Source organism: Cydia splendana, chromosome 18, assembly GCF_910591565.1.
Source record: "Cydia splendana chromosome 18, ilCydSple1.2, whole genome shotgun sequence".
Taxonomy (NCBI): domain Eukaryota; kingdom Metazoa; phylum Arthropoda; class Insecta; order Lepidoptera; family Tortricidae; genus Cydia; species Cydia splendana.
In genome coordinates, this window is record NC_085977.1 from 13690506 (window position 1) to 13716925 (window position 26420).

The window sequence follows — 26420 nt, forward strand, 5'->3', positions numbered from 1 at the left end:
GAGTTCCCTAGATAATTTACGGATCCCACCATCAGAACTGGGTTTTGACAAAAACGGGAACAACTTGAGACCAATCTTGAGACTATACCTATACATTCAAACAAAGAAAATCCAAATCGGTGTAGAAATGACGGAGTAATAAGCGAATAAGTTAACATACATACAAAAAAATACGGTCTAGTTGATAACCTCCTCCTTTTTTAAAGTCAGTTAAAAAAAGTAGCATCATGCGGTCCGTTGTGATTGATTTGGCTGTTAATCTGATTACGGTGCGCAAATCTAGTAGGTAAGTTTAAAAATCTATTTTTTTATACCACATCGGTAGCAAACAAGCATACCGCCTGATGGTAAGCAACTCCTGAGATGTTACATGCGCGTTGCCGACCTTTTAAAAACCTGTACACTCCTTTTTTGAAGAACCCCATACTGTAGAAGTGTAGACCCTCTGGAAAACCTCGGAGGGGAGCTCAATCATTCCACAGCCGGAGCGTCCGCGGGAGGCAATTCCTCTTAAATCGCACAGTACGCGACCATTTAGGTTCTAGGGTGTTAGGATACTTAGGATGAACACCCTGCCGACGGCGAGCGGTGCGGTGATAGAAAGCGGCCGTTGGCATCATGTCAAATAATTCCTCAGAGCACTACCCATTGTACAAGCGGTAGAACACACACAAGGAGGCAAAGTCTCTCCTTAGTCTTAAAGGTTATACAACGCTTGTGAGTTTGGGATCATCGACGACGACGACAACGATTAACTAACGATTATCATCTATATCGCGCTATAATTAATTATCATAGTAGATAAAGATAACTTAATTATTATTGTAACGAACGTTATTTATATAAATATGGAAGGAAATGCGTGATTTCAGTGTCGAATTCGTGGTGTCAAAATGAAGCAGCTCTTGGTTTTGTTTGCACTCGTGGCTCTCAGCAGCTCTAGTAAGTTTTTTTTAACCCTTTACCAGGCTAAGGGATATATATTTCCCACATACGTCACTTCAAACATATGTTCTATTTTTGATGAGTAAGACTGACATTCGATTGTCATTTTTGAAATGTCAGCCTGGTAAAGGGTTAATAATATTATGCAATTAACTAAGCTGTAGGTACACTGGTACACATATGCCCAACAAACAAAAATTCCTCCTGTAGGTAGTGGCTTAAAATACCAAAAATAATATTCTTATAAGGGTGCATTTGGCCACAAATTATAAGGACAATTACCTTAATATCCCCCTTGCAGTTGCTTTATTGTAAGCTTTCTTAATCTTGTACGAACTTTATTATGACACGCAACAAGGAAGTCCAACTTATAATGGCATGGAAAGTGCTTTCAAAAAGCTAATTTACTTATAAAAATCATATTGAGAGCATTAATAAGGGCAATAGCCCTTATACACGTTTTGTTATCGTCAGATTTAAGGGAGTAAAACTTATAACGGCAAAACAGATGCTCTTAAAAAGTCTTTGGGATTTATAACTGTGCGTTTATGACTCTGCAATAGGTCTTTTTAGGGTTCCGTACCCAAAGGGTAAAACGGGACCCTATTACTAAGACTTCGCTGTCCGTCCGTCCGTCCGTCCGTCCGTCCGTCCGTCCGTCCGTCCGTCCGTCCGTCCGTCTGTCACCAGGCTGTATCTCACGAACCGTGATAGCTAGACAGTTGAAATTTTCACAGATGATGTATTTCTGTTGCCGCTATAACAACAAATACTAAAAACAGAATAAAATAAAAATTTAAATGGGGCTCCCATACAACAAACGTGATTTTTGACCAAAGTTAAGCAACGTCGGGAGTGGTCAGTATTTGGATGGGTGACCGTTTTTTTTTTGCTTTTTTTTGTTTTTTTTTTTGCATTATGGGACGGAACCCTTCGTGCGCGAGTCCGACTCGCACTTGCCCGGTTTTTTCTTAATGATTTACTTTTTTGTAACAGTTTGACAATAAATTAACATGTGTCATCCATTTTGCTGAAATGAAATTGAATTTTTATATATAGATTACCCGAATATTTGCATATTTACTATGAAGACTGTGTGGGAATTCAATTTCATGATAAAATGTGATATGGAGTATGTTGTATTATCAACGCGCCCTTGTATTTAAGCGGTTTTGTGCTAAAAATGTGGTTAATTAATTTGTCATGTTTTGAGCAAGGCCACTATAAGAGCGATAGGAATTAGCACATCGTCTACAAATACTCTATGAGAGTTAAAACTTTATAATAGCAACAGGTGTTGCTTATGATTCGCCATTTTACATATAGTTAGGATTCCTTTCTCACAAGTGAAATCCCATGCCTATCTATGTACTCATATAAATTTTCCATGTCTGCAGATTATACAATGGTAATTTTTAAAATCAAAAGATCTCAATTTACATAACATGAGATGGCCATGGAACTGGACACATTTTATACTAAAAAAGAAAGTTATAATTGTAGACATCTGGCTCATCCAAATTTACCATTACACGTTGTGATTGGTCGTGAATAGGCAGGGGCGTATTTACCCTAGGGCCATCCGGGCCATGGCCCGGGGCGCCAACCTCCAGGGGCGGCATATGCCAACCCCCAGGGGCGGCATGCCGGATTGCATTTTGTTTTTCTTCCTTGACTTCTGGGGCGGCAAAACGTATTGGCCCGGGGCGCCAAATTTCAAAATACGCCCCTGTGAATAGGTACATAAAAATTTAGCAACAATTGCAACAAGACGACCGGTCTGGCCTAATGGGCAGTGGCCCTGCCTGCGAAGCCGATGGTCCTGGGTTCGAATCCCGCTAAGGGCATTTATTTGTGTGAAGAACACAGATATTTGTTTCTGAGTCATGCTTGTTTTCTATGTATAAGTATGTTTATATCGTCGGCTAGTACCCATAGCTAGCTATGGGTATGGGTATAAGCAGGGGCGTATTTACTCTAGGGCCATCCGGGCCATGGCCCGGGGCGCCAATCCACCAGGGGCGGCATATGGGCCGTATGGCGCCCCTGGCGAATTGCATTTTGTTTTTCTTCCTTGACTTCTGGGACGGCGAAACGTATTGGCCCGGGGCGCGAAATTTCAAAATACGCCCGTGGGTATAAGCTATGCTTAGTTTGGGGCTCAGTCAATCTGTGTAAAATGTCCCTTATATCTAACTAATAATATTTAACTAATATTTAACTCTTTCATTTTCTGTCAAAATTGTAAAGAGAAACAAAATACTCATGTTCCATAAAATTATCCTCTACGGAACCACTGCTGATAATTTGGTATCAGATTGTCCTTGAATATTTTTTTTTGTCGGATAGGTATCTAATAACATGCTCCTATGAGTCAAAAAGTGTCATAGTTATCTTGTGCATTACCTTTATAAGAATAATTGGCCACATTAAAAGCCTTTACACTGCTTTGAATATTATACAGCTAAAAAGCAATGTAACCAGCCTCTATAAGAACAAAATATTTTGAACGCTTATTGTAGCCATATTAATTGGATTTATTAACGTGTAGGTACCTACAATACCAAATTATAAGAATAAAAGTAATATTAGCCAAATCTTCTTATAATGAGCCTCTATAAGAACAGAATATTTTGAACCCTTATTGTAGCCATATTAATTGGATATATTAACGTGTACATGGCCAAATTATAAGAATAAAGGTAATATTAGCCAAATCTTCTTATAATGAGCCTCTATAAGAACAAAATATTTTGAACCCTTATTGTAGCCATATTAATTGGATTTATTAACGTGTACATGGCCAAATTATAAGAATAAAGGTAATATTAGCCAAATCTTCTTATGAGCCGTTAAAAGGTACCTTGACATAATGAATGCTATTTTAAAACAACTATGAGTGTTTAGCCCATAAAGATTTAATTTTATAAGGATATTTTGTTTGTTGGGTGTGACATAAGATTTGATAAGATAGATATTTTAAAGGCCATTAACTATTGATGCACTAATTTCGGAAATATCTCATAATTATGTAAGTGTGGGAAGTGAATCTTTCATTTCAAAAATTTGAACTTTGGTTATTTCTTGTAAATTTCCATGAAACTGTGAATATTTTTATAAAAATCAGTTTGATTAACTTATTGGTTAAGTTTCCGAAACTTGCACATGTGTACCTACCATTATTAACCCTAACCCACACCCACCCACCCACTTTGTCACACCTACTTACTGAACAACTAGAGCTTTTACTGTGGGACTGCGGGACCGACAACCGACAACGACCTCGTGAAAAAAGAAAATTTTGATGATCAGATGGAACAAACAATTTTCATAATCATAATCTTTGTTGTCGTTGTTGTCTTTATTTTTGTTTACGGTTAAGGGGAACCGGTCTGAACCTGAACCCGGACCTGGACCTGGACTTGGACCTACACCTGGACCTCGACCTGGACCTGGTTCTGGACCCGGACCCGGACTCGGACCCGGACCCGGACCTAAACCCGGTTCAGTTGAGAAGTCGGTTTTTTTCTATTAAAGATTATTATAATTTATACTTAAATGTTTTATTATCTCTTTCAGGTATCTGGAAAGGCGGATACAGAAGTAAGTGAAATTTTCTAAATTACCTGTACAAAAATTATATACCTATATGAAAAGAGTCGTGGCAATTAGACACATTAACCGCAGCAGACGGTGTCGATGTCGCAGTCGGATCGTATAATCCGCCGTATTACATTACGGCTAGCCGTTTTCAAATACAGGGGCGTTTTGAAATGCGGCGGTTCAACGACTAGCCGGATTGAATGCGGCTGAATGAGAATCCGCTGGAATGTATTCGGCGCCATACGTTCTTCAACACGGCTAGCCGTAATGTAATACAGCGAGTCATTAAGCCGCCGCTTTGTCAGTTTTTAGTTCCCATTTTTAATACTCGTGGCGCTGCCTGACATAACAACAACAAACTATCCAAATAGGCTCCTATTTCTGAGCGGTTTGCCCTTCGGGCATCTGAAGCTACCTAACGAACCTAACCTACCTACAGTACCTATTTACCTATTGATTTAGTGAGACGTCCGTGAAAACATTACACTTTGGGGAAAAAAGCGTAGGTAGGTAAGTAGGTTAGGTTCGTTAGGTAGGTTCAGATGCCCTAAGGACAAACCGCCCAGAAATAGAAGCCCCGCAAAGCGGGGCTCCGTCTATTTAAGTTGTGAAGTAAATGTTTTGGAAAAGAAACACATGTAGTGCGGTGGGACCATGGTAAAAATAAATTAAATTGCAAACATTGACAAACTCCGGTTACGTAGGCGACCGAAAGAACTGGTCACTCTACAATCTAAATAGTAGCACGATGCGGCTAAACGTAGGCCGCCTTATTGAAGAACGTATCGCAATGACAATCCGGCTAATCGTCGAACCGCCGCATTTCAAAACACCCCTGTTTTTGAAAACGGCTAGCCGTAATGTAATACGACGGATTATACGATCTGACTACGACATCGACACAAGATGTGTCTACACCGTGTCGTAACGGCGACTGAAAATGGTTGTATGGGGACATCCCTAATAGCATTTTCTTGTAGGGATTTTGTTGGGCCTTTGTTTACGTATTAGTTGGGCAACCGTTATATTTGGCCGTACGATTTGCTGGAGGGCCCTCGACAAAGGCCCTCCCGAAGATTCCCAACAGAGGGCCATAAGAGTAATTTTTTCGTTGGGCCTATTTAAATAAATCATACAATTATTCAACGGTGGTGGTTTTGGTTGGGCCGTGGTTGGGCCTATACACATTTGTTTGATGGTTGGTTAATTGTTACATTTGGCCGTACGATTTGCTGGAGGGCCCTCGACAAAGGCCCTCCCGAAGATTCCCAACAGAGGGCCATTAGAGTAATTTTTTCGTTGGGCCTATTTAAATAAATCATACAATTATTCAACGGTGGTGGTTTTGGTTGGGCCGTGGTTGGGCCTATACACATTTGTTTGATGGTTGGTTAATTGTTACATTTGGCCGTATGGCTTGCTGTAGGGCCAACTGCAAAAAAATAAAAAAGGGCAATTTTTTCGTTGTGCTTCTGTTTGCAAATTCAACAATTACCCAACGGCAAGTCAGGTAGGTCGGTAGGTAGTCGTGCACCAGGTTGAAGGCCCAACACAGCTTGTCCCACAAAGGGCCAACATTGTAACTTTAACGTTGGGCCTTGTGTAGGATTCTTACAATACTACCGTAGGTAAATAGTTGTGTAATTTATAGTGTGCCTACAGTCTAATTATGTAATGGGCTTTTGTTTACGAGTCCTACAGTTACCCTACGTTAAGTAAGTGGTTGTGTAATACGACGTTGGGCCTTTGCTGATAAATATTACAATTACACTACGGTAGGCATTGGTTGTATCCACATGAAGGCCCTAGGCTAGGCAGCAGTTGTTGCTAATCTTCTCTGTATCGTTCCAATTTTAGTATATGTACTGCCGAAGCAAGTACACTTACTATACACTCTAATTTGTATATATACTAACCGCACTTCGAAATTTCGTAAGCGAGATTTATGTTTTTTGAGATTTAAATTGAGAAAATGTTGGTAAAATACAATTTTTTAAATTTATGTACCTATAAATTTTATAGTTATAGCTATTAGATTTATAAGTTACTTTAAAAAAATATTATGATTATATCCGGAATAATCGAGAAAATAACTATAACTTCGATGTTTGGAGAGAGTAACGCCATCTAGTGACGCCACAAGCAAACTTAACTCGTATTGTTGGGCATCAGTACCACAGCCAATGTTGGTAAATGCGATATTTGTGCTCACTGGGCCAACGAATGTTATCGTTGTTTAGCCACCGGCACCAAAATACACAAAGGCCCATTGTTAGGCGTCAGTGCCACCGCCAATGTTGGTAAATACGATATTTGTCATCATTGGGCCATCTGATGATATCTTTGACTAGCTAACGTTACCAAAATACACAAAAGCCCATTGTTGGGCATCCGTGCCACAGCCAATGTTGGTAACTGCGGTATTCGTCACCATTGGGCCAACGAATGTTATCGTTGTTTAGCGAACAGTAGCAAAATACACAAAGGCCCATTGTTATGCCTCAATGCTACAGCCAATGTTGGTAAATGCGATATTTGTCGTCATTGGGCCATCGTATGATATCGTTGATTAGCCAACGTTACCAAAATAAACAAAGGCCCATTGTTGGGCATCAGTGCCACAGCCAATGTTGGTAAATGCGATGTTTGTCATCATTGGGCCATCGGATGATATCGTTGATTAGCCAACGTTACCAAAATACACAAAGGCCCATTGTTGGGCATCAATGCTACAGCCAATGTTGGTAAATGCGATATTTGTCGTCATTGGGCCATCGGATGATATCGTCGATTAGCCAACGTTACCAAAATAAACAAAGGCCCATTGTTGGGCATCAATGCTACAGCCAATGTTGGTAAATGCGATATTTGTCGTCATTGGGCCATCGGATGATATCGTCGATTAGCCAACGTTACCAAAATAAACAAAGGCCCATTGTTGAGTATCAGTGCCACAGCCAATGTTGGTAAATGCGATAATTGTCATCATTGGGCCATCGGATGATATCCTTGACTAGCCAACGTTACCAAAATACACAAAGGCCCATTGTTGGGCATCCGTGCCACAGCCAATGTTGGTAAATGCGGTATTCGTCACCATTGGGCCAACGAATGTTATCGTTGTTTAGCGAACGGTAGCAAAATACACAAAGGCCCATTGTTGGGCATCACTGCCACTGCCAATGTTGGTAAATGCGATATCTGTCGTCATTGGGCCAACGAATATTATCGTTGTTTAGCCAACGGTACCAAAATACACAAAGGCCCATTGTTGGGCATCTGTGCCACAGCGAATGTTGGTAAATGCGATGGTGGGCCAATACAAAATTAATGTTGGCTACGGAACGAACCTCATCCCAACGTTTTCCCTACCGTTGGCACCGTGGGCCCCAACGAAAATGCTACTAGGGATATACCTACTCGGAGAATGATCCAAATAATTTCGGAAGCTAACCAAACATCAACTTTGCAGTAAGATTCGATGTCGGCGTGGTCTTCGGCCATAGCTTCTTCTTCGATGTCCCACGCACGCTCTCCGACGCCGTCTCAGAAGGATGGGTGCAACAAACCCAAGCTGACGGCCTCCCCGTCACCTCTGTCTCCATGTACTGCTACTCTGACAACATCGTCTGCAACTTCTACGATAGCGACGGCGATGTAGCTGGCATGCAAGTTGCTGTAAGTTGTGCTAATGATATCTTCTATCTGAATTAACGCCTGCAACTAGAATTTAAAGCGTTTACTCACAATATAACGAAATAGCGCGAAATAGAGAAACTTTTCTGTTCTTTTACATTAAATTGTAAAAAAAATGTTACCCATCTCTCACTGATTTAAAATCCGTCTATGCATCTATCCGTCATCCTCAACATTACCTACGTATTCTTCTGTAGCTGCCTAAGGACAAGTTCACCCCGCACTTCGATAATATGGAGGACTTTGGCTTCACGACTTGGACCGCGGACGGTGCCGAATACTGGACCCTGCAGCAGTTCTTCACCACTGAAGGTATCTGGCTAGTTTCCAAAATGCAAAATATATAAGTATAGTTAGGAAGGAAAATGATAGAACTACCTAACTGAACTACCTTTATTATACTGTTATATTAGTTATAATAAATTATTGAATAATGTACCATAATATACAACCTGCAATAATACTCCGATACATCCCACTCAAATGTTCTCAGCTAGTGATGCTAGCTTACTTGTTTTAGGAACGCTAATTGCAGGGAGGCCTTTTATTTCATCTTCAAAGACACATTCTTCATTTCTCTTGCCCCCTAAACTATTCCTGGCATGCTGAACAAGCTGTTCTAATGTATTCTTTTCTCGGCTGTTTACAACAATACACAAAAACATGTGTTTCACAGAAATCCTCTCTAGCCGTGCCAATCGTGCCAACGAGAACAAGATCACCGAGAATGGCGGCGTGTGGGTTGTGGGACCCTACAAGGAGGTTGTACAGATCTCCAACTCGACAAGCGCGATCATTGATGAAGGTCTCTTCACCAGACAAGCCTGCATTCCCTGGATGGGTAAGTTATAACTTATAACTCGACATATGAAAGGATTAGCATTTTTGTCAAAATTATACACGGTGGCTAAAAAATAACGGCATTCGCGTTGCCAAGGACGTTTTGAGATAATACTGAGCAACTTTTGCTATGGGACCAACTCCGAAATCGCGAAAAAAAGGTTACCCTAGGGTCAATTTTCAAATAAGTAGGCATTTTTTGCTGTCCCACGGCTATAACTCGAAGTCCATACGACTAAAAGACTGGGTATGTATATATTTTCATCCAATGTATTGTAAACTTTAAATATAATGTACAACTGTACCTTAAATATTATTTGTTTCTGACAAAATCGCATTTGAAGTTCCAAAAACGGCGAAATTTGCCGTTTTTTGCGTGTCCCAGTGGCGGCACACACCCAATAAAAAAATCATAACTTTGGATGTACTCAACGTATTATGAATAACTTTATATTTTTATAAAGAGCATTTTCTAGAGAATAGATTTAATAATTTCTATAATTTAACGCGTTCTTTAATAAAACAAGGGAAGCCTTTTTATCGTTGTCCCGCGTGGCACTTGTTTTGTTATGACTTAAAGATACCTCCCAAAATTTTCTTTGTCTATTCAATAACGGTTAAATTAAATTTATGACGCAATATTGCGGTTAGTTGGGCGTCGATCAACATCGAATGTGGACGTGGAAGCAGTTTTATTTATATAAAAACAGGCAAGAATCTCTTTCGATATATTTTGGTACAACTACAACGACATTTGTATGGACGCTTAATATGTTGGTATACAGTCGAAATAAAAATGTGTAATTTACAATAATAGTTACAAATACAGTGTTAAAATATATCGTAAAATAAATAAGTGAATCGGTTATACTGTGTAGGAAATTTCGCAAAAAAATATTATTGGCAACATTTGTATGGCGACATTTGTACGGCTATTTTGACCGTATAAATGTCGATAGTGGTATACAAATGTCGATATACTGCCATACAAATGTCGAAAATGTGCCATACAAATGTTGTCAGGGTCGTATAAATGCCATAAAAACAATAAATAGTGCCATAAAAATGTTGATACTGCCATACAATGTCGAAAAAATACCATATACATGTCAAAAGCGCCTTACAAATGGCTAAATAGTGCCATACAAATGTCGATATTTAAACGTCCATATCTAGCTAACGATAAAAAGTAGAGTGGTGCCTCGTACAGTATATTTTTTGTTGTTAAAACCCCTTTCTAAAACGATGATTATAAATCTGATTTTCCAAAAATAAAAAATTGCCATACAAATGTCGAAAAAACACCCTCTTCAAAAATTGACCCCCTACCATAGTAAATGGGCCAGCCAAAATGTCACATTTTTTTCGCGATTTCGGTGTTGGTCGGATAGTAAAAGTTGCTCAGTATAATCCCAAAACCCACCTGTCAACGGGAAAGCAGTTATTTTTTAGCCACCCTTTATATCCTCTCCCCAATTCGTCTCAAAATGCCGTTCATTGCAACTGGTCCGTTTTACTTAGAAATCAGCACTAGGTATTGCTCAAAACTTCCAAGGTTTTCGACGCTAAAGACCGGCTTCCAACACCCAACGCCGCCGTTTCTATTCAATCAACAGCCCGAAGTCATCCGAAGTTCATTCTGGGCCCCTATTCGATAAGCGACGTTTGACGTATCGTGTTGATCTTCCGTTGATGTGGGGAAAATCATAAGTTCTCGAATAGATACAATGTAAAAATTTGACAATACCAATCCACAGTTTGGTGACAACCAAACCAAACCACCCCGAGTTTAGAGTTGAGTTTTGGTTGTACCAAATGATATTATCCACAGTTGATGGAATCAACACTTGAAAGAATCAACTGTTGATTTGACGTGGATGCGAAATCTGACAGTACGTGTCGAATTTGGCCCCTGCTCTGTTGAAATCAGTAAATCCGATCACTTTTTCCCTCCGCAGGTCGCCACTACTACTACAAGATGACCCCCGACTTGAGCTGCACCGACGAGCCCATGTTCCCGTGGTTCCCCCTTGTAGAGTCCGGAGAGCTCGTCGCCACTGGCTTCGTGGTACCCGGCACGCTCAACCTCGACAGCGGCGCGAGGGACTGGTTCGAGCACCCCAACGAGATTGCTGTCAAGGTAAGGGCCGTCTTGTTTTTTACGTGTGGCGTATGACACGGGAGGAGTGTCATCATATTCTATGGCGCATGGCATGGCTGCCGTGTCATGAAATGATTGTTCCGCGCCACAGCCAAAAGTTTTCGAAAATGGAACGCGCAACGAATCGGTTAAACTATGCCCTTGGGCACATACGAATTTGGGACCATTTTGGAAAGTAAAGAAAGATAATAAGTAACATTTTTCTACTATGATCTTTTAGTTATTATGGGTAAGTAATCCAATATACTGTTACCGTCTGTCCTTCGGGGCCCCCTGAGGATGGGGGCCGTGGGCATGGGCCACGTGTGCCCTTATGGTAAAGACGGTACTGGTCAAGGTAGTTGACTATAAATGTACAGTGAATAAGCTTACAATCCAAATTTCAAACGAGGGTTCGGACCCCTTACCATACCATACCTAAGGGAGAACGTTTCCAGGGCCAGGTAATGGCTAGGGGGCGCCATAAACCCTCAGGAAATTGTCCTATACTTGGAAATTTTGACCCATGCCACCGTGACCGAGTGGCCGAGCGGTTCAGGCATGTCGCGTAAACGGAGGATGCTGGTTCGATTCCAGCCTTGGACACTGGAGGCCTTATCTACACTATATGGTTCAAATTTCAGTGGCAAATTTTGAATTTTTAGCCTTAGGAGGCTAGGAATGATTGATGAATAAATACAGTCAAAATTTAGTACGTCACCAACTTTTATTTATTTGTTTCAGGCGATCGTACCCGATGGGCCCCAGTGCCTGTACGACTTGGCCGCCAGCCCCGGACTCGTCACCATGCACATCTACTACATCGACCAGCCCTGGCTGATTTCCTGCATCTTCCAGTAAACTGACATCAGGGCTTTAACCACGAAAATCGAAGTTCGCGAATTGCGGGCATCTTTCTCCGTCACTCTAATTACGCCTTCATTGGAGTAAAAGAGAAAGATCCCCGCAATTAGCGAATTTCGGTCTTAGCGGTAGACCCTCAGGCCCGAGTCAGAAGAGCAAAATAAATTATTACCTTTATGCAGCTGTATTTTTTTCCTTACGGCGATACCCAGATGCTAGCTGGTGTGGATTCATCATCATCCTGTCCTAGCCGGTTTCGGCCTCGGCGACTGAGTATGCACTGGCTAGTGAGAGCGACGATCGTGAGTTCACAGGTGGCTGACGTAACCTATTTTTGCTGTGAATGTACGTCCACACACACTGCGGTGTGTCAGTCAATGTCAGCGGTGTGTGTGGACGTCACCCCTCCGACAAAATTGTAGTTTATGACCGCAGGTGGTCGGGCCTTTACCTCGTCACGCTTCGCGTCGAGTTGCTCTTCAAAGGCTTGCACTTTTGTACTCACTGTATGCCTCCACTTCGGCCGATCTTGTGTCGAAGTGGAGGATTAAGAGGAGCATCAAGTAGAGGCGTAGTTAGGCGTGGGTGAAGCGGCCCAAGTGAGAACAATTGCCTTGGAAATACATAGGTATTGAAAGGAAAGGGTCTCACAGATGCGACTTCGTGCACGGCTATAGTTTGGCCCAGGACTGTCTCATTTCAAACATAGACAGAGAATCATACTGTCTTTATCTTACGCTAACACCCAAAAGAAAGGAATGTGTATAATTTCCTTGGTTAACTGACTGACAACTTGTGTTTGCAAGACTATAGATTAATTCACTCGACGTTACTGAGTTGCGCGCTGATATTCTAGAAGGTGGCTGAGTTTTGGAACTAAAACTAGTGTATATATAGATGTTGTTTATGTATTAAATGTTTACTTAATTAACACAATACAAATTAGCATCGTGCAGCCAAGTATTTAACCAGTCTGTAGTTAACCATAATAACTTCTTAGTTAAACGGTAAATAAACATTCCCTCCTAAGTCCCGATGACCTTTATAAAGGACAAATCAAATCTAATTTTAAATTTAATTTAATTAATTAAATAAATTAAATATCATTTATTATCAGGCAACTAAGGCCCATAGATACATACCTTACAAACTAACATACATTTTAGTAAAAATCTTACAAACTAAAAATTATTTCGTCGACACGGCGGTCTTCAGTTGTGTCGCATGTTCCAGAAAATAAAAGAAGGGAAAGGGAATAAAAGATGGTTCCAAATTCAAACCTGCAAAAATGACTCTGGGACTTAGAAGGATACAGATGTAGTGCATAATTCTTTTCCATCGTATTTTCTCGGGAACGTTCGTATTTCTCATGCTACTTCAGTCAACTTCAGTACTTTTTGTACCGAGACTGACTGAAACAGCAAGATACGTTCGTGCGTTTCCGTGAAAATACGACGGAAAACAATTATGCACTACATCTGTATCCTTCTAAGTCCCAGAGTAATTTTTACAGGTTTGAATTTGGAACTTTCTTTTATTCGATTATAGTTTAAAATTAGATTTGACCTTGTCCTTTTAAAAGGACATCGGGACTTAGAAGGGTATGTTTATTTATATCTGTACAAGATAGTGGACAATGTGGCAATGATAGGGAATCAGCTGACGCCGGTCGGGGCCTTGTGTGAGCGCCGCTTGACCTTCTGCTGGCGTCGCTTGATGTGTCTCTGGACGCGGTTGGCGCCCTCTTTGCGGAGCTCCTCGAATTGGGACACTAGGGCTTCGACGCGTTTTTCAGCTGTAACAGGAAATTAATGATTTGGTATTTTTGTACAAAAAACAAAACTCTCTACAAAACACCTTTGCGCCCAGTAGTTGGAATGATTCCAGTTAGGAAAAAATGCAAAAAGAGTTCAAAGGTCATGTCCAGTATTTTGGATGCTATCATATTAATGGTTAAAACTTTTGGTTTTCACACTCCAAATTTGATAGTAACACTTTCAATCCAATCGGTCTAGCATGAGTTCCGTTCTCCCGCGCGACTCCATACATCTAGCGCGACTTCAAGTATGGACTCGCGCGCGAGAACGCAACTTATGCTAGACCGCCTGATAAATAAAAAGATGTATTGAATTGTCCATATCATGTTTTAAATTTACCTCTCAACTTGGTGTAGGAACCCACAACAACAAAAAGATCAGCAGAAAAATTACATCTGCATCTTACCAATGCCATATCCACATGGCTGTTTAAGGATCAAAACATGGATCAATGCATCTCCAAATATTTAAATCTTTTCTATAAAACTAGTAGGGAGAATTTAAGTTTCATGCATCAACAATTCATATGTCATATGCAATGAGGTCCAAAACATCCAATATTTCTTACAGCTACTCTTAAAAATCGCGAAGACTCCTATGCATACCATGGACGGCTATGAGAACCAATAAGTCCATCCTAGAGAAGCTGAAAATCACCACACGGCTGTCTACAATATGTCAAGAATGCGCACTCAGCTTCTTTGGTCATATCATGCGGTCTAATAAGCACGACCTAGTAAGGCAGATTATCTTGGGCCAAATAGAGGGCAAGCGAGCGTGAGGGAAAGCACCCACAAGATGGTCTGATGTTGTGAAGAGGGTGGTTGGCGGCAACATGCAGTGCGTGACCCATATGGCCTATGATTGCACACTGTGGAGACATAGCATACATGGTCGCGTTCCTCAGCAATGAGGGACCGAGGAAGAAGAAGACTCTTAAAAATGATTATTAACTCACATTTATTTTTATAGTAAGGCTGTTTTCCTTCGCTAACTTCTTTTTCAGCCTGTTTCTTCTGTTTCTCCATCTCCATTCTCTCCGTCTTCTTCATTCTGCTGGCCTTGTGCTGCTCGTTCAGCCTCTGCAGGAGACGGCGCAGCTTCAGGGCCTTCTCTGGGTCTGTGGTCTGCCGTAACTCGGCCCTGGTGGCATTGATGTCATTCATGCGCATTTCTGTTAGGAAATTGTAGTCATCGGCAAACTGCTTCTTGTTGAATTCTCCACAGAGAGAATCGAATCTGAAAATAATGATATTTGATATTTATTCAGGTACAATTCCACTGGTTAAGTACCTTACATATTTAGAGTGAAATAGACATGAGTTAGCAACAAAATCGGCATCAGTCATCAATAACAAGAAAATAATAACATTAAATAACAGACACGGATCACTACCCGACTACGCTAGGGGGCTTTTACAACTAAGATACTCATCACACTATATGTGACGTTATCTATGAAAAGGGACCTTGTCAATGGCGCTTACACCATTATTATCGATACTCCGATATAAATACAATGCCGCGCAACGCTGTGCGGCGTGAGCGCCATCGACAAAAATGTCCCTTTTCATTGATAATGCCCAATATTATCACAATATACCTGGGATCACGAATTTCCTTTTTCCTCACTTTTGGCACGTCAATCATCATCGACACAGGCTTTTTGGAGCTCATTTCTCTCGGTCTGTTTTTATTTTCCCTTTTAAACACCTTCGGTTTTACGGATTCAATCTTGCCATCATTTTTTCCAAATATGGCTTCCTTGTACACTTTGGCTCCAATTTTTTCCTTTAACTTTTGTAGTTCCTCGAATGATAAAGTCGATAACTCGGACCTAATAGCAGTCTAAACAAAAAGTATAATTATTTATGAGATGTTTGGTTACATCGTAAATTATTCAAAGGATAAAAACAACTTACTCGTTCCCCGCCGTCGAGATCTTCAGTTTTCTCGGAGTTATCATAATTATCTTCGCTCTCGCTGCTACTCATTTCTACGAATTGAAATTCGACAATAAAATCAACTGAATAAAATAACTCTGAATCAAAACAAACGTAACATGTTCAATTTCATTATTTTGTTTTGAGGTTATGATATGACATGCATCCAATAGACACTGACAGTTGACAGCTGCGTTTAGAAACCAAAACAAGGCCTATAGCTAAAACGTAGTGATTATATTCTCTTTGCTGTAAAAGTAGTAACAGACTATCGCACCGGACCGCGACCTTGGTGCGGTGCGGCGCATTTATCGATAGTGTGTAAGCTTCCATCGCACATAATGATTATTAATAGCGGTGCGGTGGGCATGCACGTCGCACCAACTGACAGGTAATAATAATACTGGTCCGTTCCGCACCAATTTCCCTAGTGTGTAAGCTCCATTGTACCGATTGACAGCTGTCATTTTCAAATTATGACAGTGGACGGCAATGTAGCCAGTCGATGAAATAACAAAAATGCGGAAGCAGTGCTTTAAAAAGACAGATTATTTAATATTTTCATGAAAAATGGTGCATTATATTACCTCACGCCCTTCATCTACCTCTAAAAAAGCGGAACCACATTAATTTAAATTCAATCAAACGATTCCATTGCAAAAATTCGTTGAAAAACACGGAAATATGGGACACTTGGCAACACTGGCGCACGTGTGCGGCAGTCTGTAAGCTAGGATCGCACTGTTTTGACGGTTCGATGCGATAGTGTGGAAGCCCACGCCAGTACGAGTAATTCCTAGAAGCGCTCCAAGGTCGCGGTGCGGTGCGATAGTCTGTTACGGCCTTAAGGATGATACTATAGCGTTCAAAAATGTAATGTTTTTAGTAGAGATGCAACGGATATTTGTTTGGCCGGATACCGGATATTCGGCCTGGTCATAGGCCGGATATCCGGTATCCGGCCGCCGAATATTCGGCCGTCGAAATTATACCTACATTTCGGTTTTTCAGTTGCGCATTGTGCAGGCTTTGATCTGTTTCGTAGTGAAAGTTCGCGTGGAGTCATTTCTAGGTTCGAAAATTAGTGCGCATGCAATAGCGGAATGTTTAAAATGTTTTAAAATAATAAACGAGTACGATTATGACCGTCACTGTTTCTTAAATCCAATTTGTTGACTCCAAAATCAAGCAAAATTACTATCCGGTATCCGGCCGAATAGTAGGTCACTATCCGGTATCCGGACGGATAGTAAAAAGAGGGCCGGATAGGCCGGATACCGGATAGTAACCGGATATCCGGTGCATCTCTAGTTTTTAAGCCCGCTCCATACTCGTGCGCGAATCGCGGCGCGAAGCCGCGAACGCGAGTGTGGAGTCGATTTCGCAGATCAGCGATTTCGACTCCTCACTCGTGTTCGCGGCTTCGCGCCGCGATTCGCGCACGAGTGTGGAGCGGGCTTTAGAGTTAGACCAAAGAATATAATACTCAAGTTAGACCACGAGAAGTCTGCAGCGATTTTGATAGCTCACGCAGTGCAAGTGTTATTTATAAATTTGACGTTTAAAATAACACTCGCACTGCGTGGGCTATCGAGCTACTGTTACACATGCTGATTACTAGCACGAAAGCATGCCACTATTGAGCAATTGCTACTTAGTAGTATGTGTGTCGAAACATTGCTAATAATGAGCATGCTCATTTTGAGTTTGCTCAAAAATCAACGGTATTAAAATTATCATGCCTATGGCTAGCAAATGTAAACTGCTCATAATATGCTCGTATTGAGCATACTCAATAGCACGCTTTTTAGCTTGCTATTTTAGAGCATGTGTAACAGTAGCTTCAAATTCACTGCAGACTTTTCTTGGTCTAACTCTAGTGCTTTAGCCTGTCCAGATCAGTCCAGATGGAGGAAAGAAAAAACAAAAACATATAAAATAAACGTTTGAATAGTTAGTTTGAGTGCGGTTAAAAACTACGGTTGCGATTTTTTCTCTGGTTTAAGGCGTATCCAGTCAATTTATCGCCAATCTGATTAAATTGCCCGATCGAATCAGGACGTACGGACGTAAACGCCAATTTGGCTCGCCGAATTCAACCGCCGATAATGACCGATATTACCGATAAAATGAGGTGCGGACGCAAGAATACCAATTTGTGACGCCAGTATTTTCGTTCTGGGGCATTTTTTCAATTTAGAGGGTTCTAATATCACCATAAATCTAAAATAGGTGATTAAATTGGATTGACGCCAATTTCATTTCTAATCAAATCGGTCGATTTGATCATCCCATCTGGATACCGCTTCACTCTTTGTCTTCCTAGTCGCCTTCTACAACATATTATTGTTTTTTTATGTACGGTGACTCGGTGACCCAGTGGACAACAATGTAAACAAGTCGGTAGGTATAACCAGATTCTTTTTTGTATCCAAGTACACCATTGTCTACAATAATTGTACATATAAGGTATAGGTACATACCTACACGGTACGTTTTTCTGAAAATATCAAATTACTCGATGCAATCAAAACAATAGGTTCAGTCACCTGCATTAATATCAAGGTCAACGGGCCACAAAAAATATCTAACACAATTAATTTTTTAAGACCTCAAATGACCTAGGTATATGCTAATTAATTATACTTTGTTGTGCTGGCTATTTTTTCTAGGCACATAAGCACCCAGCACCTATCATGCCGTTTTCCACCGAATACCTAGTAGGTACCATTGTGTAGATATTGATTTTTATTGCTACCTGTAGCCTATGGACGCTATTAGCAACATATGGGCATGAGCCTAGAATTCAGTATTCGTAGGTTTACTCTCGCCACCAGCCTATCACAATCCAGTACCAGTACGTCATCGTGATCTCTGATCTGACATCCTTACTTAAGCTTTACTTTCCATTAAGTGCCTACAATAAAGAACACATAAGTAACATAACATTATATTCCACAACACAACGCATTACTTATGTTATATGTTTTAGTTATGGCAGTGCAGTAAGCAGGGACAAAACACCATCCTGCCGCTGCATTTTGCTGCTGTAACCGCCATCCTGCTCATGCTCCTGCTCAATTGCTCATGCCCGGCCTAAGGATTGCCGTCTGAGGCGGTCTTTCGGAGGATAGGGTAGGTAAAAAGTAGGGGACGTAGCGTAGGGGACCATTGGGCAGTCGGGAGGCTCAGGCACTGGACAATGCCTACCTATTGCGTAATCTGTTTAAGGTTGTAAATAATGTAAAGTAGACTAGTACTTGATAGAGATAACAGTAAGTTTAAATTACATGTTTTTAAGTATATCGACATTGACATAAAGGCATTGAGTCCGTAATTATGTCTGTATAAATATTCATAATCGCTTAGGCCGTAATCTAACGACCACTAGTAACATAACATGCCATAACGCCGTCATCTTCATTTTGCAATCTCGATCCCACCTTCCGAGACCCTAAACAAACAAAATATATGATTAAATTGTTTCATCCGTATTTGAAGTTGCATAAAGCTTAATATCTTATAAACCAGCTGCATATGGAATCTCTCAAAAAGTCACCGGTGCAAATCACTCAAAAGTTAACAGTAGAGTTCTTATTTCAAGAGCAATATGGTTGATTTTAGAATGGACGTTTAATGGCCAGTCAAGAAGTATGATCGAGAGTGAAAGCTCAAATCTTCACACAACGTTTCGTGCAACGGGACTCGACACACAACATGGTGAGTTCCAAATTTAATTTTTTTATTATAATGGCCAGTTCGATTTTATGATATGTTTTTTTTTTAAATAGGTTTTTAATATTTCGTGCCAGCTTATTAAAAGAGAGGTTTTATTTTTTATTGTTTAGCTAATGTTGTGATGAAATGGAAAGTGTGTTGCGTATGCTTACTTAGCATAAACTTCTAGAAGTGTCTTTGGTGTATGTGCAAATTGTGCAATTAATTATAGATAGGTACCTTCATTTTAAGAATTTTGTTATGAATTAATTAACTTGCCTCAGCAGTTAGGTCATACCATGCAAGTATGTACTTACTCTGCACCGTAGTCTATCTATACCATAAAGCCGTATTTGGCATTGATAAAATAAATTATTCTTAAAAACATAATGACATGAATAAAAATAAATTACCGTGCCACTGTACAACCAACATTCAAACTCGATATTTCTGTTTGGCCCAATGGTTGACTGGCAGAGAGCTTACGAGAAATAATTCCATCGTGTATTTGTTGGTGCACTTAAAGTTACAATCTGTATGTACTCGTAATTGAGGTACTATAGCAGGCAAAAATATATCAAGTAACTTGGTACTTGCTTCCAATCAAAGAATACTTAAGGGGTCATCCATTAATTACGTCACACGAATTTCTAGGTTTTTTTACCCCTCCCCCCCTCCTTGTCACACTTGGTCACATTTGGCAAACCCCTCCCCCCTGGTGTGACGTCACATTTCTTCAACGAAATCGGCAAATATTTATTTAATATTTTATCAAAATATTTTTGTCAAAAGAAATATTTGTAATTTTATAACCCAAAACTGATTAAGAAAAAAAATTAATCGAATAAAAACGATCATCGTTTCAAAACCTTGTTATTTAAATGATAATTAGTGTATAAAATAATTTAAATACATTTTCGGTTACTGATGAAGTTAAAGTGACGTCACAAAGTTTATGACTCCCCCCTCCCCCTTGTCACAACATGTCACATTTTCTTGACCCCCTCCCTACCCCTAAACGTGTGATGTAATTAATGGATGACCCCTAAGTCAAAATCAATGTTATTACTTTATTGAAGTGATAACTATTTTGAAGTGACATTTCACAGACTCCATAGCGGATATTAAGTTAACCGGATCAATTAACCAGTATTTTTCTTGTTAGGGAGAATCACAAACGATGCATGGACGTTCATGACGCTAGTTCATATCCCGCTCGAAGGACCACGAAATAAACATGTCTCATTTTCAGTTGTACAATATCGTTAGCGTTACCCTGCACACCACAACCACAGTATAATAAAGAGTACTAGCGTATGCCAGAACAGTATAATTTTAGGAGGTATAAATAGGTACGTAGGTAGGGTAGGTAAGGTATGATAACACCGAGGGGTTTGACGAGCAAAATTTTAATTTTGTAATTGAGATAAAAGGTACCTAACACCCGCGCTGTGGGCATTTCTTCCGTGCCATATATTTTGTCACCTTCTAATTCCCTGGCTTTGCACCCCCTCTTGACAGTCATATCTGCTGAGAAATGTATTTGTTACAACCAAAACAACTAGTTAAGTAAGTCCCAATATCGTCAAAACAATTTACGAGAAGCGTAATACTGAATGAAGTAGTCAACATTTTTTTGACGCTGGCTGCACAAAAAGCACACTTGCCTACATAAGTTACATAACCATTTGTAGGGTCTACAAAATGGTAAGTCAAGTATCTCTTTTTGTTGACGGATGACTTAACCCGTTTTCGTTCGTTACGTAAGAAACAAACGAACTTCAAGACGTTTCAACGTAAAGGCGGTGCCGTTTTCGACATATTAGCATAGCATGTGACACCGATTTCGAATTACTAAGTAGGTAAAAGGTATTAGGTACTCTGGACTTAGAAATTTCTAGCAAATTATTTCTATGAGCTACCTACCTATACCTCAATAGTATATTGCCAACCAACCAACACCGTGCACAAATAACGAAGTTCCTTGTCTTCCTTGCCACTTGTTGTGTTGCCAACGCGCAAGTCAAGCGGGCCGTATGCATGTTTGCCACCGACGTCGAATCAAATCAAGTCAAGTTTTCAATATATTTTCCATTCCAGGGAGCCAATCAGAGCGAGATCGGGTCCAGCAAGTCTGACTCGGGCAAGGCAGACATAGTCAGGAGAATTAAGGCCAGACTCGCGTCGGTGGATAAAAGCAAGGCGCAGGCGCTGGGTGGAGTGTTCTTGTTCAACATTATTAAGGGAACCAGTGTATATAGCTGGAGTGAGTATACATATGAATCTTCTTTGTCGTATCCTCATGGCTGAGGGACATGACGACTGTGGACAGTCTTCACTAGTGTTCTCCGAGCCGCTATCTTGGGATTCTTGGGCCTAGCCTGTAATGTGGCTTTTGTCTCTGACGTTATTCTGTCCGCTCAACGAGCGGCCATACGTCCAATAACCCTACGCTTCCTTGCCATGTATAGTTAAGCGTCTAGAAAGTCGTTCTACTCTAAGAAGTAGCGCGCTGGAGTTGTTTCCTTTTTAAAAGCAAGACGCAGATTATGCTTTTTTTATGATGCTGTGTCACCCTATCCTAATCCAACCTTCAACCTTCCAGCTCTGGACCTCAACAACGTGTCCGTCTACGAAGGCGAGCCCGAAGACGACCCTGACTCCACCTTCACCCTCACAGAAGCCAACTTCAAGACCCTGGTTTTGGGCAAAGAGGATGCCCGCCACGTTGTTCAGTCCGGTCGGTGCTCTGTCACTGGCGATGTCATGCGGGCGATGCAGCTTGAACCGTATATAAAGTTAGAATAGAGCGCTTTTTGGCACGTACAAAACGTATAGTACCTAAATTGAGAGAGAAGTCCAGTTGAGTGCTCGATCACAAACATCGGATTCTAGGGGGCAAATTGTATGACGGGATCCCTATCCGTCATACAATTTGCCCCCTAGAATCCGATGTATGAATTCACTGGCAAATTGATCCTTATAGAGTCTGTGCGGAAAGAGAAGAGTCGTGGAATGTATGGGGCCTAGCGCGTGCAAAACAGGAAATAGGATAGAGCGGTACGTCATGCGAGCAATGCAACATGAACCTAAACTAAATCTAATGCTGAGGCCACACATAAATGGTGGTGTTAAATAAAAAAATTCTCTCTCTCTCTCTCTCTCTCTCATATTGGGTATCGACGAATATTCGTGACGTGGGTCTCTTTCATTTCCCTTCGTTAGCGAGAGCTAGACGCCATCACGAATATTCGCCGAATCCCGATATGTGTGGCCGCACCCTTAGACCACTTTTTGAAACTTACCTACTTACACTAAGGGGTCATCCATTAATTACGTCACACGAATTTCTAGGTTTTTTGACCCCCCCCCCCCCTTGTCACATTTGGTCACATTTGGCAAACCCCTCCCCCCTAGTGTGACGTCACATTTTTTCTACGAAATCGCCAAATCGAATTAAGTAAGTACCTAAGTATTATTAATATTTTATCAAAATATTTTTGACGATATAAATATTAGTAATTTTATAACCCAAAACTGATTAGGAAAGAAAATTAAAAGAATAAAAACGATTATCGTTTTAAAAACTTGTTATTTAAATGTACAGCGAATAAAATAATAAAAAAAAAAATCGGTTACTGATGATCGTGATGAAGTTAAAGTGACGTCACAAAGTTTGTGTCTCCCCCCTCCCTCATGTCACAATATGTCACATTTTCTTGACCCCCTCCCTCCCCCTAAACGTGTGACGTAATTAATGGATGACCCCTAATAGCAAAAAACTACGCTTATGTTTTGTTGATCCAAATTTTAAAAAGTAGAGAGCAGAGTAGATTACATAAATGCGAAAGAAACGATTTAAATGTGTGATAAAAACTAACCCAGCCTATCTAATCGCAAAACTTTTTTACTCGGCAGCAATGGCCAGTATATTTTGAGATCTATATTCGTCACAACTATACGTAATCAAAAATCACGTACACTGGTCGGTATTGGTCATTAAAAAAAAATTGTAGGCCGCGCCCCGGTCACTTCACTACGCCTATTATAATGAAGAGTGAAAGTGGTAAAGTGGTTCTCATTTCACAAATAAGAAAATTATTTCCTCAAACAAGTGTAATCATTATTACGTGTTAGATCGCAGATCTACTCGTAACTACTATAATTGGGTGCAACTGCACAGTACCTACTATAATATACAGGGTGGCCAAAAAATAACAGCATTCCCGTTGCTAGGGAGGTTTTGTATTATAGTGAGCAACTTTTACTATGGGACCAACCCCGAAATCGCAAAAAAAAATCACCCTCCCATGGAAAATGGACCAGCCAAAATGTATGAAACAGCTAAAAATTTTTTTTGCGATTTCGGGGTTGGTCCCTTAGTAAAAGTTGCTCAGTATACTCCCAAAACCTCCCTGGCAACGGGAATGTAGTTATTTTTTGGCCAGCCTGTATACAGAAGATGTTAGAAATAAGAACATAACTCATAAGTAATTAATTTAATTTATCAATGAGACATGTCCTTGAAAGAAGGTTAGCATTATATGACATAAATATTCTTTGTATTGTTTTTTAACTTTAGTTGAACAATTGTTGTAATAACCCTCATTATGTTATTTTAAGTTAGATAGGTAATTTAATAAACATATTTTTAAGAATGTGTTCTTTTATTCACACCAACCAATGTGTGTGTTGTTGAATTAATAAATATAAAAGCAAAAAAAAACAAATCTCACCAGGGTGCAGCTTGAAATTAATATCTTCAAAATAACTGTAGTCCTACTGCAAGCATTACATTCAATCAAAATTTATGTTTATTGTTTCCGCGTTTAACCACTCCATAGCCTATAAAAAGGCCTTCCATTCCATTATAGTTGCAGCCCAAGAGAAAATGTGATTTCAACAGTTATCCACAATAAAACAATTCTTTCAACTAACAAAATTATTTAATTAATAAGTATATGCTTCATGTAACATTGGACATAATATCACATAGATTTATACAGATCACAATTTAGGAGTGACTTCCAGCAGTATGTTCCTTATCATTTGCATGAGACATTGGGTGTTCCAGAACATTGTCGATCAGACCAAAGGCCTTAGCTTCTACCGGAGACATGAAGTGGTCACGCTCCATAGAACTTTGAACCTTTTCTATAGCCAAACCTGTATGTCTAACATATAATTGATTGATTTGCGCTTTTAGTTTCAAAATTTCTTCAGCTTGGATCTGTATGTCAGTAGCCTGCCCTCGAACTCCACCAGAAGGCTGATGAATCATTATTCTGGAGTTCGGCAGAGCATGTCTCATTCCTGGAGCGCCAGCGGAAAGAAGCAAAGATGCCATACTGCAAGCTTGACCGACGCACCAAGTTGCAACAGGAGGAGTTATATACTGCATGGTATCATAAATACCAAGTCCCGCAGTCACATTCCCGCCAGGAGAGTTGATGTAAAGGTGTACTGGCTTCTTACTTGACTCAGACTGTAGAAATAGCAGCTGCGCGACGACTAGAGAGCTTATATCGTCGTTTATAGGCCCCATAAGACATATAATCCGTTCTCTAAGAAGTCTAGAGTAAATATCGTACGCACGCTCGCCTCTGCCGGTTTGCTCAACGACTATAGGCACCATAGCAAGTCTTGCAGGTGAACTGCTCACTAAATGCCGATGAATATTTACATTAGACCTACTTACGCCTGCAGTAACTGCTTTCACGAGTAGGCGAGAGTATTTTAAGGCCATTTTCAAGATTTCGTATTATGTTTATCAGCAATTTTGGTTCGAAGTGTAGGTTATGTTTTTATTGTTTTCTTGAAATTAGTATTTACGGTACTTGCACTGTGTCTAATGATAATTTAAGTTACCAAATTATCTTACTTTCTCTACGAGTTTCGATAGTTTCGGAGCTATTAACAGAACTATTTATGTTAATTTTCCAATTTCATTTTGACAGTTGACACTGTTTTGACAAATACGTAATGACGTATAGCTAACGGCGTTTTGTTTATGCACGTTTCGGGTTGGATTAATAGGGCTTCTTCAAACGTTGCAACAAATGCCATGCGATTTTAGATGGCTAGAGTACACAGATTTAGCTGGTCTGTGCTAGAGTAGGACACAGAACTGCTAAAATTTAAGCAAATCAAAACAAAATCAGCCAATAGTGAATAGAATCAGGCGTTACTTTGCGGAAATCCATACTAATTAAAACCAAAATATTATTTTGCTAATCCGCGAAAAGATAACGTGCTAGTCAATCAGTGCTAACCCGTTATACTTACTTGCGTATTTTTACATGCAATTAATATTCCCACCCTCCCACCGCAAAAATAAATACGCAAATAAATATAACAAACCACCACCAAAAGAATAAACCTCGACACGTGTTTCGCCTCTCTACGAGGCATCCTCAGGAGTTGTTGACGGTCTGACGCCCGGCAACGGAATGACCTGTCTAGAATGGTCGGCCATATTTATACCTTGACCACTCCCCCTACCGTGCAAGTGTGAGTGAGATGGAAAAATTCGTAATAACGGCGATGACGCAACATTCAATTGTTCGTTAAGAATCATGCCCCTATTGTTGTACCTAATTATTTCCAGTTGTTCCAGAACACCCAAACGCAATCCCTTTTCGCAAACATGTAAAATATCAAAAGAATGATTCTCAGATAAAGTGTGACCTGTATCTAATAAGTGCTTTGCAAAATTGGACTTCTCTGGATGGTTATGTCTATAAAATTAAGTTTAAAAAGGAACTAGAGCAAGACAACTCATTGAATTTTCTAGATTTAACAATCACTAAAGTAAACAACAGGCATCAGTTCAAAATTTACCGTAAGCCTACACAT

General features: G+C 40.2%; 4 protein-coding genes and 1 pseudogene across 4 annotated transcripts; 2 read left to right on the plus strand and 3 right to left on the minus strand.

Moving 5' to 3' along the window:
- Window positions 1-2072: 2072 nt before the first annotated feature.
- On the plus strand, window positions 2073-12250 carry LOC134799706 (uncharacterized). Its single transcript, XM_063772142.1, has 8 exons — window positions 2073-2077; window positions 4328-4461; window positions 4525-4548; window positions 8021-8226; window positions 8442-8556; window positions 8921-9085; window positions 11043-11224; window positions 11969-12250. Exons 1-8 carry the CDS (start codon window positions 2073-2075, stop codon window positions 12083-12085), a joined length of 948 nt encoding a protein of 315 aa, XP_063628212.1. The 3' UTR covers window positions 12086-12250.
- LOC134799732 (U6 spliceosomal RNA) lies at window positions 6374-6429 on the minus strand (annotated as a pseudogene).
- A 1428-nt stretch (window positions 12251-13678) lies between the features above and the next one.
- On the minus strand, window positions 13679-15996 carry LOC134799252 (ribosomal RNA processing protein 36 homolog). Its single transcript, XM_063771632.1, has 4 exons — window positions 15828-15996; window positions 15509-15753; window positions 14864-15144; window positions 13679-13883 (listed from the first exon to the last, which is right to left on the minus strand). The coding sequence occupies exons 1-4, from the start codon at window positions 15897-15899 to the stop codon at window positions 13744-13746; spliced, it is 738 nt and encodes a 245-aa protein (XP_063627702.1). The 5' UTR covers window positions 15900-15996; the 3' UTR covers window positions 13679-13743.
- Window positions 15997-19466: 3470 nt separating this feature from the next.
- Window positions 19467-22399, plus strand: LOC134799144 (peroxisomal multifunctional enzyme A-like). The gene is made up of 3 exons (XM_063771549.1): window positions 19467-19568; window positions 21666-21831; window positions 22171-22399. The coding sequence occupies exons 1-3, from the start codon at window positions 19566-19568 to the stop codon at window positions 22371-22373; spliced, it is 372 nt and encodes a 123-aa protein (XP_063627619.1). The 5' UTR covers window positions 19467-19565; the 3' UTR covers window positions 22374-22399.
- Window positions 22400-24489: 2090 nt separating this feature from the next.
- On the minus strand, window positions 24490-25541 carry LOC134799621 (ATP-dependent Clp protease proteolytic subunit). Its single transcript, XM_063772060.1, has one exon. The coding sequence runs from the start codon at window positions 25309-25311 to the stop codon at window positions 24580-24582; it is 732 nt and encodes a 243-aa protein (XP_063628130.1). The 5' UTR covers window positions 25312-25541; the 3' UTR covers window positions 24490-24579.
- Window positions 25542-26420: the final 879 nt, after the last annotated feature.

Excerpts from the sequence above, each read along its gene's own strand:
- LOC134799144 (XM_063771549.1), top strand. Across the intron at positions 21,832-22,170 it reads AACCAGTGTATATAGCTGGA|CTCTGGACCTCAACAACGTG; the intron begins GTGAGTATACAT and ends TCAACCTTCCAG.
- LOC134799252 (XM_063771632.1), bottom strand. The coding sequence starts at position 15,899 with ATGAGTAGCAGCGAGAGCGAAGATAATTATGATAACTCCGAGAAAACT. Across the intron at positions 15,145-15,508 it reads AAGGAAATTCGTGATCCCAG|ATTCGATTCTCTCTGTGGAG; the intron begins GTATATTGTGAT and ends CATTATTTTCAG. Across the intron at positions 13,884-14,863 it reads GCCTTACTATAAAAATAAAT|CTGAAAAACGCGTCGAAGCC; the intron begins GTGAGTTAATAA and ends TTCCTGTTACAG.
- LOC134799621 (XM_063772060.1), bottom strand. The coding sequence starts at position 25,311 with ATGGCCTTAAAATACTCTCGCCTACTCGTGAAAGCAGTTACTGCAGGC.
- LOC134799706 (XM_063772142.1), top strand. Across the intron at positions 8,557-8,920 it reads GCAGTTCTTCACCACTGAAG|AAATCCTCTCTAGCCGTGCC; the intron begins GTATCTGGCTAG and ends TGTGTTTCACAG. Across the intron at positions 9,086-11,042 it reads AGCCTGCATTCCCTGGATGG|GTCGCCACTACTACTACAAG; the intron begins GTAAGTTATAAC and ends TTCCCTCCGCAG.